The sequence below is a fragment of the Etheostoma cragini genome, chromosome 11 (assembly GCF_013103735.1).
Source record: "Etheostoma cragini isolate CJK2018 chromosome 11, CSU_Ecrag_1.0, whole genome shotgun sequence".
Lineage (NCBI taxonomy): Eukaryota > Metazoa > Chordata > Actinopteri > Perciformes > Percidae > Etheostoma > Etheostoma cragini.
Window position 1 is genome coordinate 28,854,453 of NC_048417.1, and position 11,788 is coordinate 28,866,240.

The following is an 11,788-nucleotide window of genomic DNA, read 5'->3' on the forward strand; positions in this document are numbered from 1 at the left end:
TGCTAAAGCCCTCTGAAACCCAAGGCACCTGTGAGCGTTTTTTGCTCCTGTTACATTATTACTCACTGTGAGCTCATTTTTCACTCTATCTGCAGGTCTGGCCTCTTAAATTAACGAGCACCACCATGGCCAATAGTAGGAACAGCTCCTTATTGTCTTTTGAGCTGTGTAACAATGTTATAATGACATAAAAAACACAAAATGTAAGTTAGATTTATTTGATCACTTATCTAGAAAAAAATAGAAACACAATTGAATCAGATATTTCCTTTTTTTCAGCTGGACAGGTTCTATGTGTGTTTATTATGCACTATGTGGCCTAATTTTCGAACTTTTTACAAAATGTCACTGGATTTTGCCAAGACTGGTTAGGGGGGCTATAAGTTACTTCATACACAGAGCTTAAATATATAGTTTGTTTTTTCATCTTCCTGGTATTGAAACTATTATTGGTAAACTGCAATGCGAGCAACACAAATACCTAAGTTTCTCTGCAAGTTTGTTAAATTAAAAGTGTATGAATACATATTAGTTTGACTTGGGTCTCACATCATGAGAAGTTAAGACCAGTTTGCACCAGTCAATGTATTGTTTTCTTTAAAAAGTTGCCAATGAGTTGACCTCATTCTTGTTCAGAGTTTGGAGAACGATGCATGAAGCCAGAGGCATGTCATCATCATCACTAATGGTTTGTTTATCCAGTTCGTCAGTGTCTTTGTCAAGGTCATCAACAGATCACTTATTGTGTGTGAAGTCCGTGTTGGTGCCCATGATCGTCATTTAAGCAATTAGCTTTGTTTTCCTTGGTAATTCAGGTGTATCGTAGTCCTGCTTTGCCAGACCCTCCACACGCTGCGGAGCACAGGAGGGTCTGTTTAGTCCACATGGGAGCAAAACATGCTGTGTTTTCTTTTAACCAATCAGAATAGTCATGTGCGGCACTAATAACAATAATGCATACTTTATTTCAAATCTGTTATTACACACAGGGCTGAACTACACACACGCTGTACACACCTATACATGCACTAAATGGAAGGATGTCAGAGTGGGGGGGCAGCCCATGGAAAGGCGCCCCGAGCAGTTAGGAAATTGGTGCTTTTGCTCAAGAGCACCCTGGCATCTTACCCTGCAGACATCTGAGGATTAGTCAACCACAGTCCTCATAAATCCACCTGATTTTTTTTTTAAATTCCAACAAAAAGCAAAAGGAAACGGACATTACAGAAAGTACATCCTGCTGCTTTTTTGTAAAGTGCTTAAATGTTCCCATCATCAGGTACATAAATGTCACACTTCGTTTGTAGTACAAGCACTTATTTTATTTTTTTAAGGGGCCACACACACATCTACATATTTCTCTCTCCTACCGCTGTTCTGCAGGAAGGTGATGTCAGCCCCTAACTTGTTGCGGGTGGGGACAGCAGAAAACATCTTCGTGGAGTGTCAGGACTGCACCGGGGGGGGGGGCATCCGGGTCGACATCAACGTGATGAACCATCCATACAATAACACAAAGCTGACCTCCACATCTGTGACCCTTACCAGTTCTAGAAACTTCCAGGAGCTCGCACAGATAACCGTAAACCAAAAACTGTCACGCTGCGCATGTTACTGCTTGTCAAATTGAAACATAGACGTCAATGCTGCTGCCAGTTCTGCCATGGTTTACCTTTTTCTAGTCCATTGAAACAGCAAAGTGGGTAGCCTTGGCTCATTAGCGCCCACTCTGTTCTGGAGAAAACTGTCTTAGCAGTCTTAATGATGGTGTTTGTGTTGTGAGTCCAGGTCAGTTCCTCACTGATTATAACCCTGAGGAAGCTAAAGCTGCTGAATTTCTCTACTGCAGTCCCATTGTTGGAGAGGTGACGTGTCCTTCTCTCTGTCCATTACTGTAGAGAAAAATCTGCTTCTTTGATTTACTGATGTAGAACTGGAGTTTGTTGTCTTTGTACCAAGATGTCGGGGCTCTGTAGGCCGTCCACACGCGCTCGGCGATCAGGCCGATGACAGTGGTGGTCAGCGAACTTTATGAGTATTCCTTTAATCCAACAAGCACCTGCAGGATCTAGAACGATCAGAGCAGTGGTCTAGCTAAGGAATGTTTCATTAAAATACTTGAATTGTGACTAAGATGCACTCACCGTTCGACCCATCCACACACATCGTCCCCATGTGCTTATTTAACCAGTGGTGTGTGTACTTTGTGCCTTTTGTGTACTTCCAGAGAACTGCAGTATGGAGAACAAGGACAAACTCAGCACTGATCAGCGAACAGCTGTGGTCTGTGAGACTACACAGACCAGCAGAATAGATTTTGGTAAGAGAGTGTAAATGAATTGCATTAATATCACACAAAAACGGACAGAGATGAAGAGAATAAGGGCAGTAGGACTATGAGGGAGCAAGTGAGCTACTAATCTGCTACCTGTCTGTCCTCAGTGGACAAAGTGAGACTGGACAGTATTACAGAAGACTTGACCACAGACATGTTCACAGTAAAGGTACTGGAAGTCATCAAAGAAGGTAGGTATTCAACTTTGAACTTCATTTATGTGCCTTATAAGTGATAGTGACATACCAATTTATTGTTGAGTTGTTGTAGACACATTGAATGAATGAATTAATGAAAAAATGTATTTCAGACATATCAGGTTCCCACAGCAGGGCAGTGGAACCCGGTTGTTTGGGATTCTTTGGGCCCGAGCCCTGAAGTGCAAGGAACCTTTTGTTTTTGAAAGGGTTATTCCGCACCTCTCTCCCGTCTCTCTCATTTTTGAGGGTCTGAGCATTCAGGAAAACTCACAAGAACTTTCACACATGTCAAACCTTTCAAAAATCACAGACTTCTGTAGTGATTGGTCTTGGGTGTTGCCATGTCTCCATAGCTCCTCCTAACATGCACCCTTGGTTTGACTTGGTTTAATTTATCAAACTAACTTTTGAGGGAACATGGGTATCATGTGGAATTCTATCAAGCTATGTTATATAAAAAATCCGTCTCTTTTGAGGATTTTAGGATCCACAAAAACTCTCTCAATCTTGCAGCCATGTGCAGAATATTAAACTCTTTCATCTGAATTCACATTTAAGCGTTAGGTTTTAAATAAATATACTTTAACTTGAGTAGATTTGTGAAGTAGAAACTGTCTTACTCCGCTACATTAGGCTATAATGAACACGTTACTTTTCTTTTTACCTACCGTTTCTCTGTTCTCCTATACTTGGATTTCAGGAGGTCTGGATGTGGGTCCTCTGAATAAACAGCGCACATTCCTCAGTTGTCCCTACTGCAGGTGGTCTATAGATCTGGGAACGGGTAAAACCTACCTTATCATGGGCACGTCCAAAGATATTCACAGAGATGACCAACATCAATCGTATGCTTTCTTTCTTTATGTGAATTTTTGTAAATGTTGCTGTTTCACTGTTTTATTTTATCTAGTGGTAAATCATGTAAGGATTTTTGTAGTCTAGCATAAGTGTTACAGTTGCTATTTGTAGTGAATGTGGCTGTTCATGGTATGTGTTACAGATGTGTACTGTTTACTTTGCTTTCCTCAGGTTTCAGTACGTATTCGGAGAGACAACTTGGATCGAGTACTGGCCCCCCGCACGCAGCACAGTGTCAAACTCTGGAACTCACAATGACGTGTTTGGGCCTGGAGGAGATGGTTCATCAGTACCAACTCTTTGGGTGTCAGCAGTAGTCAATCTCAAGAAACAAAAATGTTAATTATTATCATGTCAAAATGTCCCTGCTGTGGGATATGAGGGCTTAAAATATTGCACTGTATTGATTAAAATGTAATGTTTGACAAATATACACTGGTTACTCTTATGTTGGCTACTGTACAGTAATCTTTAGGTTTAATAAATTATTGATTGAAATTGACAATGTTGCGCTCAGTGGAGTGATGCATAGACAGTTAAATTGGTTTTGATTCAGAATATAAGAGCAGAAGCTTCTCACAAATTTTCAATTGACAAATTCCTTTAGTTTATCCCTTTCCAACGATATTGCCCAAATGAAATAAAAACTTTCTTTTTCTGAATCAAACAAAATGTAAAAATTGCTTTTCATTTTTTTGGGTCTTTGGCAGATATAGGTTTAATATACAAGGATGCATGTAATCTGCGTATGTTCTATAACATGTTCTATAGGCTAATTGCTACATATTGCTGTGGCTAGTGGCTCAATCACACTAGAGAACCATAATGAGTAGAGATGGGAACCCTTATCCCATGCTACAGATGTAACTGTCAACACATGGTATTGTGTACACATACATCCACCAAGACAGATCACCCACTCAATTTTGGTCAAATGTCCTTTATATTTGGTGTTTGAGGGCCGTGCAGATGCACGTTCACAAGGAGCAGCGTCCGCCAGTAACCCCGCCGCTGTCCAAGGCTGGATGCAGCTTTAATTTTTGTTGCTATTGTTATCCTTTTTTTCTATTGTCATTCTTATCATTACTATTAGGTCAAATTGACCCGATGGGACACAACTCCAGCCTGGCTATGGATTTATGGTGGCAACAAGGCGCTCTCGGGCATATTGACCTGCTGGGTCATACTGTCCTGCTGGGTCAATGGGATTGTCAAATAAATGCAAACAAAGCAGCACCCAGAATGTATCTATAATTGGGGGAAAGACGAAGAAGACAGTAGTGAGGTGCAGTGGAGGAGGTGGGGGGCTGGAGTGGATAAAAGGAGGGTGCTGCAGAGCAACAGTCTACATTGCCAGCAGATCAGGATCAAGTTAAATTCTGGGTAGGACTCTGCTGTGGCTCCTGGCTTCTCTGACCTTTTTCTTTCTAACCTCTCTGGCTGATGGAGCTCCCTTGTAAGTACAGCTACCTTACACCTGCTAGAGATCCCAGAGAAAGACCAAATAAAAGTGGCGAGAGTGGACACCCCTGTCATGTTCCACGCTGTAGGGTAAAAGGAGAAGAGGTTATGTCACATGTTAGCACACTTGCCAAAGGTGAGAGGTACAGCGCCTTGATCATTGCTTTAAAATAAGCCCTGAAACTATAACGATGCAATACTGCCACCTATATATTTCCACTCTATCCTATCCAAGTCTTTCTCTGCATCAAGTGAAAATATGGCCCAATGATTTGGGTGTCTATGCCAACTCTACAATGTATAGTAGCCTTCTCATGTTGAGCAGATGTATAGTGTCCCTTTGATACAGCCAATCTGGTCTTTATTCACTAGAGATTGATTACCCCTTTCCAGACTTCAGATACAGTATTAGGGGACCACTAAGGTCTATCTAAAAGAGACTTTAGATACAGTATTAGGGACCACTAAGGTCTATATAAAAGAGACTTCAGATACAGTATTAGGGACCACTAAGGTCTATATAAAAGAGACTTCAGATACAGTATTAGGGACCACTAAGGTCTATATAAAGAGACTTCAGATACAGTATTAGGGGACCACTAAGGTCTATCTAAAAGAGACTTCAGATACAGCAGTAGGGACCACTAAGGTCTATATAAAGAGACTTCAGATCCAGTATTAGGGACCACTAAGGTCTATATAAAAGATCCTTCAGATACAGTATTAGGGACCACTAAGGTCTATATAAAGAGACTTCAGATACAGTATTAGGGGAACACTAAGATCTACATGTAAAAGCATCCAAAGCGCACCGTGTCATGGGACCTTTAACGTGATAATAGCATGCTAACACTGAACTAAATGGTCAATCCTTATGAACACCAGTTAGCTTTGTCATTGGGAGAAAGTTAGCATGTTAATGTGGCATTTAGTTCAAAGCACCGATGTGTTCATGGATGCTGATTATATGTGCAAAACGTTTATGAGGATTTAAAAAGCTGCAAAAGTTTTAATGAGTGATATCCTTTCTAAGTTATTCTAAGATCTGATGCATACTCTATATGTTGCATTGCCTCCACACAGACGTGTAACACCTAAATGGGGCTTCATCAATTGTAACGTCTAAAAATTGCCAATTTCTACTCCATTACTTTCAAGTTTGCTCTATTTTAGGTTTATGGAAGGCGATAATGAAACAGAGCCTCAAGACTCTTTGGATGCAAAGAATCGCCATGCACACTGCTCTGGCATGTTTGTTTCAGTGTCTTGGATAATGATTGGTTAGCAAATGTCAGTTATGTCGTCATAATTGACAGTTTTGGCCGGACAGAAAGGAGAAATCCAAATAATGTAGGGCCTCATGGGTCATTTTCCCCTTCATGTTTTTATACTATGGTTTAGAGGAATAGTAAAGAAAGAAAAGTTCTGCCAATCATCCTAATGTCAGCTGGCTCACATTTCCAATGTAACCCCCTCATAAATCTTTGAATTTAACACAGATATTATTTGACAGCTAATAAATATGTATCCAGTGAGAATTGGATTTCTCCAACAGTTCAAGTGATTTTGTTGCCAAATGACCACCCTGCTCTTTGCGTTCCCACCATGACCTCATTATGTTCTGTATTTATCGATTTGGTTCCTTTTCTGTGGTTAGTTTTACTAAAAACCTCAATGGAGCTCACTGAATGACTATAGCTATTTGTTAAGCATATGTCAAAAAAACACCAGATGGAGCCCATTTGTGGTTGGATCAATGTTCCCATTAATTTGTCAAAATGTTGTCCTACAGCTAGTACAAGACTGATTATTTCATTGTAACGAGTTGATGGGGTTTCCCTCGGTGTAAGCAGACGACCACCCGTTCCCAGTCTGTAGGGGAGAGCAGTTGGACCTCACCCACCAGCAGGCGAGAAGGTACCAACGTGACATCAGATCTCACCTGCAGGGGCTCCATGATCTCAGCTGAAGCCAGATTTCAGATAGCGGAGACGGCTTGTCCAGACAGGCTGCTTGGACGTGGGCCAGCCGCACAAGCTGTGAAAAGGTCCTGCGGCCTCCCTCACATACGCTAGCGCTAGATTTGTTCTAGCTCCTCTCTACTTCCCCCGCCATCTGTGGTCTTAATGAAGCTGTCAAGAAGCTGTCATTCACTCATGAGTGGCTGTGCCTCACAGCACGCCGGCTAACATTTAGCCAACAGGGACTCCGCAAAGCCCTGAGCCGAGGCATAAAGTTTCAGAATTGCTGCGTAAATGACTTTTTAGTGCAGCAGACGTCATCGGTTGTCAGCAGCTTTTCACCTGTGATGATACAAGCTGGTTGAATCAGAGACCAAAGGTACACCATTGCTTGTATTCATTCTCAGGAGAATAAACTCACAGGGTGTATGAAATGAATGGGTAATGGCAAATCCCAGCATGTCATAAAGTCTTGGACCAGAGATGGTCGTCATGAGGAACAAAGAGAAAGTCCTACTGTTGGTGGCGAAGGAGTCATGGCAACGGCAGACCGCTGGGTAGTTGCTGAATGACAGAAGGGATTTTGATTCGTGTTCGCATGGTGTCACACATGGCTACAAGAGGGACCGGAGGCTTTGTGGCGCTCTGTGTATCCACGCCCTCCTGTTTATCGACTGCCAATGTCCATTGCCTTTTGGGGCAAAGTGGTCCCTCCCTCTGTCTCAAGATAATTCACCAAAGACAAAATCTGGAGCTTGTGGGTTGTGTGGTGGGCAGCGAGGGGGGGGGGGGGGGGGGGGGGGGGGGGGGGGGGGGGGGGGGGGGGGGGGGGGGGGGGGGGGTTGGATCTGGGGTTTTTTAACACACATTTGCTTCTTTGGTGTTCACAATGCTGTGGTTGTTTTAAAGGAGCATGCACTGCCATGTAAAGAGCTCAAATAACACCATTACTTCGCTAAGAAAAATGGAATTACACTGATTTTCCAGCGGAGTTTCAATCTTTATAAATGACTGAAGTGGGGTCTAAAGATGACGTCTAAATAATTGGAACTGATTTGAAATTGACCATGGAAAACCTACGTAAAGCAGATGTGCATAATTGGTTTTTAAAAGAAGGAGACAATCCTAAAGGGTCTTGAGGTCTAACGGACTCTATTCAAAAAGACCCCAGGATAATTAGATGCCATTGAAAATCATCTCGACCCAACCCAAATCGGGTTCCTTGGAAATCAATGCATTGACCAGTAAAGGCTTGGTAGTTGTCCAAAGTGTGTGTCACATGAGAACACCAGTCGACAGCTATGCGCCTCATGTATCATTAATCCAACAGGGTGCATTGAATGTGGGTGCATGTCTTTTGGGAAGAAAAATCTTAACACTTAACTACTGTTCTGATCTAATCCAGATTTACCTCTTGTGACCATCGTTTCCACACTAATGTCATAATCACCCCCAGGCTGTAGCTCTCCTGTGATGGTGAGTTGAGGAAAAAGACAAATTGACATGGATTTGGACACAAGTTCAATGTCTTTGAGGGGAGACTTATTTAACCATGAGAAAGTGTTGCGGGCGGGTGTCGTTTTTTCCGCTGGAGCTGGTCAGGCTTGTGAGAGGTGGAGATGTTGGAGGCTTTCTGCGAGATGCCCAGTGCCAAATGGGGATGAGTAAGTGGTCCCGAGAGCCAGAGGTTGTTCTGGGCCTGTGAGGAGTGTGGCCACGCTGACGCTAGCCAGCGTTCCTCTTTTATAGAGGAGAAGCAGCGCCGAGCCAAGGGAGGCAGAAGAGAGGGAGCCAGCCCCGGCTAGCAGGACATCTCAGCGACTGGGGCCCACTCTCATCCGCAGGCTGCTAAGCCTGGACAGACACCCGCAACCGCAGAGCTTGGAGCGGACCGCTGCATAGTCCATTTCATTTAACCAATCACTCTTTCATTTCTCCGACTCCAGCCTCTCTCCTTAGCTCACACACATCTGTCTCTGTCAGTTTCTCCCTCCACCTTTGGCTCCCTCTCTATCTGTCTTTTTCCTTCACACTCTTTTTGGCTCTCCCACTTGTCAATCTGCTAAACCTATTAGGTATTACTAAGAGGGCAAAAATGTGGCTTAATGAAACAACACGGGGAGTAACACCCTGCCGTGGGTGAAGATGAAACCGCTCTGTTTATGAGTGCAGAACAAATAAACTAGCTTTGAGGGTGCGCCTGGACTGTGTCTGCCACAGAGCAGGGACAGGGCCCCAGAAGCAGCCCCTTCCTGTTCAATAAAGCTAGAGGAAAATCCATTTCACTCCCATAACTGAGGTCTTTATGAACAAACAACATTATGCTTGGCTTTTGCTTAGCAATCTTTCTGCCCACTGTGCCCAAGGCACAACATGGTAAATTGTATGTATTCAGGGTTGACTTTAGTCCAAATGTCTGGTCGTGTTGTTCAACACTCAGCTTTATGATTTAAAGTTGCAGCTTTATGCTGCTAAGTGCACAAATAATAATCTGCCATTGGCCATTAAAGGAAACATCTACCCTCGAAACCTGTCTCCCTGGACAAACAGCTTTGTACAGTACCTTGTGTTCTTAGCCCCAGTTTACATTTCTTTCTTTTTACAGATAGCTGGAATACTGTGATGGAGCTGTACTGGAGATGATATAAAACACTGCAACTGTTAATGTTTTAATCAAAGAGCAAGGGCTTCTTTCTAGTTTGTAGAGTCACTGCTACACATGCTTTTCACGGTCAGAATGCCATGAATGGACCAGAATGCAATGCAGCCACAAGAAATGCAGCTCTGTTACAAGCGGCGTCATTGCTGCCCTTTCCACCTCAAAGCATAGCAAGGTGTCTTCTCTGAAGATCACTGACAGGCATCTATAAAGCGAGACATATCTGTCTGTATGCGTGTATGTAAACAAAGTAGTAAAAGACCTTCTTCCACAGCACAGCGGAGGAAGGTCGATAGGTTTCTTGCAGACCTCCACTTTTACAAACAACAGAGCTACGTGTTGGAATCGACCGGAATTCTCCTTTAATGAGTCATTGTAGACTAGCCCAACCATGTCCTGACTCCAGCTCTGTACTTAACCTAAAGACACAAGATTAGTATCAATTCTCTCACATACTTTTAGTAGCATAGCAAATAGGCAAAACGACCTATTCCCTTACTATAATATAATTCAGTCCCGTTCAGTGTACCCAGGTGTTCCTCCACCCTTTCCTCTACCTTTCAGTCTCCCCCCTCCCCTGTGCATGGCACCGGCCCCGCCTGAGCTGCAGCTCAGTGTGCCAGCACGGAGCTCAGGACCGATTTATTCCAACATGGCCGGCCGTGTTCACGACTGAAATGATCCCTATCGCCTCCCGGAGAAACACTGACCTTTGGAGCCAGGAGGACAGAAAGGGGAACGAGCCACGGGGGCCTCAGCAGCACCAAAGCGTGCACTCAGTGGCGTGCCCAGAGACCCTTTCCACGGGCTCCTTCTTTCTCATTATACACCTCCATCACTTTGCTCTGAGGTCTCTCTCACACACACATACAGAGATCAGTCATCCATGCAGATTACAACGCCCAGTCAGGGGGTTGTGGATGGCTTCCTGCCTGAGACTCTCACTACTGCGCTGTTATTTCTGGAGCACCTTTATCTGCTCATCATCATCAGACACATGTGCTTGTTCTGTACCACGACCACTGCAGCCTCCAGACTAGCAGGAGGCTCGCCTGTGTCCACTCCACAGCTAACGTGTGACACGACAAGCAGAATGATGAGGATCAAGCGTCAATATGTTACCAGGGAAACGGGCTTGAAGGCCTGGAGTGATACAACTCTGATATTAGTAATCAACAAGCCTGGAGTCCTTTTCTTTAATCAGATCTTGAATTAGTCTTGCAGTGACCTGACAAGGGGACCGTATTTCAGTACTTTCTGTCATGGTTTTGCGTGATCTGTTAACTGTTTTACTTTCTCCAGTCTTGTACGGTTTAACTTCCTGTCCCGCCTTTTTTGATTGTCCTGCCAAGCCCTAACGAGTTCCACCTGTTACCCCAGCCTCAGCGTCACCTGTCCCCTGTTTCTTCATCACGATGTAGTCCCTGTGTTTCTCTTGTGGTCTCATGTAGTGGTGAGGGTTTCTTGTGTTTTTTGCGTGGAGTACTGTGTGTCCCTGCTCAGTCTTGACTTCCTCGCTGTCAGGCCTGTATGCTTCTGGGACTTCTTTTATTTAATAAACATCAAACTCATCAGCCTTGACATTTTCAGCAGTACATAGTACTGGACTCTCTCCAGTTTTTGGATTAATTAGTATGAATTTGTACTGCAGTAACTATTTTAAAGTACATTTTTAGGATAGTTTTACATCATACTTGTACTGCATACAATTACATTTTTTATCAGTGCTAAAACTAAGCAAAAGTGACTTATAAGACATCATCCAATCCAAAATCTACTAGTTTTTTGGGAACTTTTTTTATTTTTCCAAAGCAGTAACAAGTTGAGAATAGTTGAAGCAGCTCTGCTGACACATGTGCAGAATCCCCCTTTGGGAAGTAGTCCACATCAAGCCCAAATCTTTAGAGCCATTTTTGGCAGGTAACCACACATTGAGGTCAGAAAATTCTTGTGGCCACCAAATTTGAAATATATTAATGTTGTTTAACCTTTTCCCTTTAATTTGTGCTACTGTGTGTTTTCCATCATTTTTCAGGTGAGAAACCAAGCGGACTTTGCTACAGCAGCCTCCCAAACCTGACCCGCTGGCAGGCGGGTTGCTTTGGCTTGATTGCAACTAATAAGCAAAAAAAAATGCCAAGTTATCATTAAAATAAATGATGTGTGGTAAAGTGGATTTATTTCATCCCACTTTAATCTTGAACCAAATGTTTGAAATGCGTGCAAACCTCAGTCTTATTCAATCTGGACTTTAACAAGGTGACCAGGAGAACTGGAGCTGAGAACAGTGGAGACCAATAATAATAAAAAGTAG

General features: G+C 43.2%; 1 protein-coding gene and 1 long non-coding RNA gene across 2 annotated transcripts in view; both read left to right on the plus strand.

Moving 5' to 3' along the window:
- LOC117953409 overlaps positions 1-1,464 on the plus strand; it is a 1,635-nt gene extending 171 nt beyond the window's left edge. Inside the window, exon 2 of the long non-coding RNA XR_004658604.1 lies at positions 1,384-1,464. This is a non-coding gene — a long non-coding RNA (uncharacterized LOC117953409). The remainder of the gene's footprint in view (positions 1-1,383) is intronic.
- A 28-nt stretch (positions 1,465-1,492) lies between these two features.
- LOC117952424 (complement C3-like) lies at positions 1,493-4,065 on the plus strand. Its single transcript, XM_034884710.1, has 7 exons — positions 1,493-1,582; positions 1,789-1,865; positions 1,960-2,018; positions 2,228-2,320; positions 2,443-2,526; positions 3,236-3,380; positions 3,565-4,065. Exons 1-7 carry the CDS (start codon positions 1,493-1,495, stop codon positions 3,734-3,736), a joined length of 720 nt encoding a protein of 239 aa, XP_034740601.1. The 3' UTR covers positions 3,737-4,065.
- Positions 4,066-11,788: the final 7,723 nt, after the last annotated feature.

What these genes read in the sequence shown, in the direction of transcription:
- LOC117952424 (XM_034884710.1), top strand. Translation starts at nt 1,493, where the DNA reads ATGAACCATCCATACAATAACACAAAGCTGACCTCCACATCTGTGACC. An exon ending in AGGAGCTCGCACAGATAACC is followed by an intron (nt 1,583 to 1,788) that starts GTAAACCAAAAA and finishes TTGTGAGTCCAG; the next exon opens with GTCAGTTCCTCACTGATTAT. An exon ending in GACCAGCAGAATAGATTTTG is followed by an intron (nt 2,321 to 2,442) that starts GTAAGAGAGTGT and finishes GTCTGTCCTCAG; the next exon opens with TGGACAAAGTGAGACTGGAC.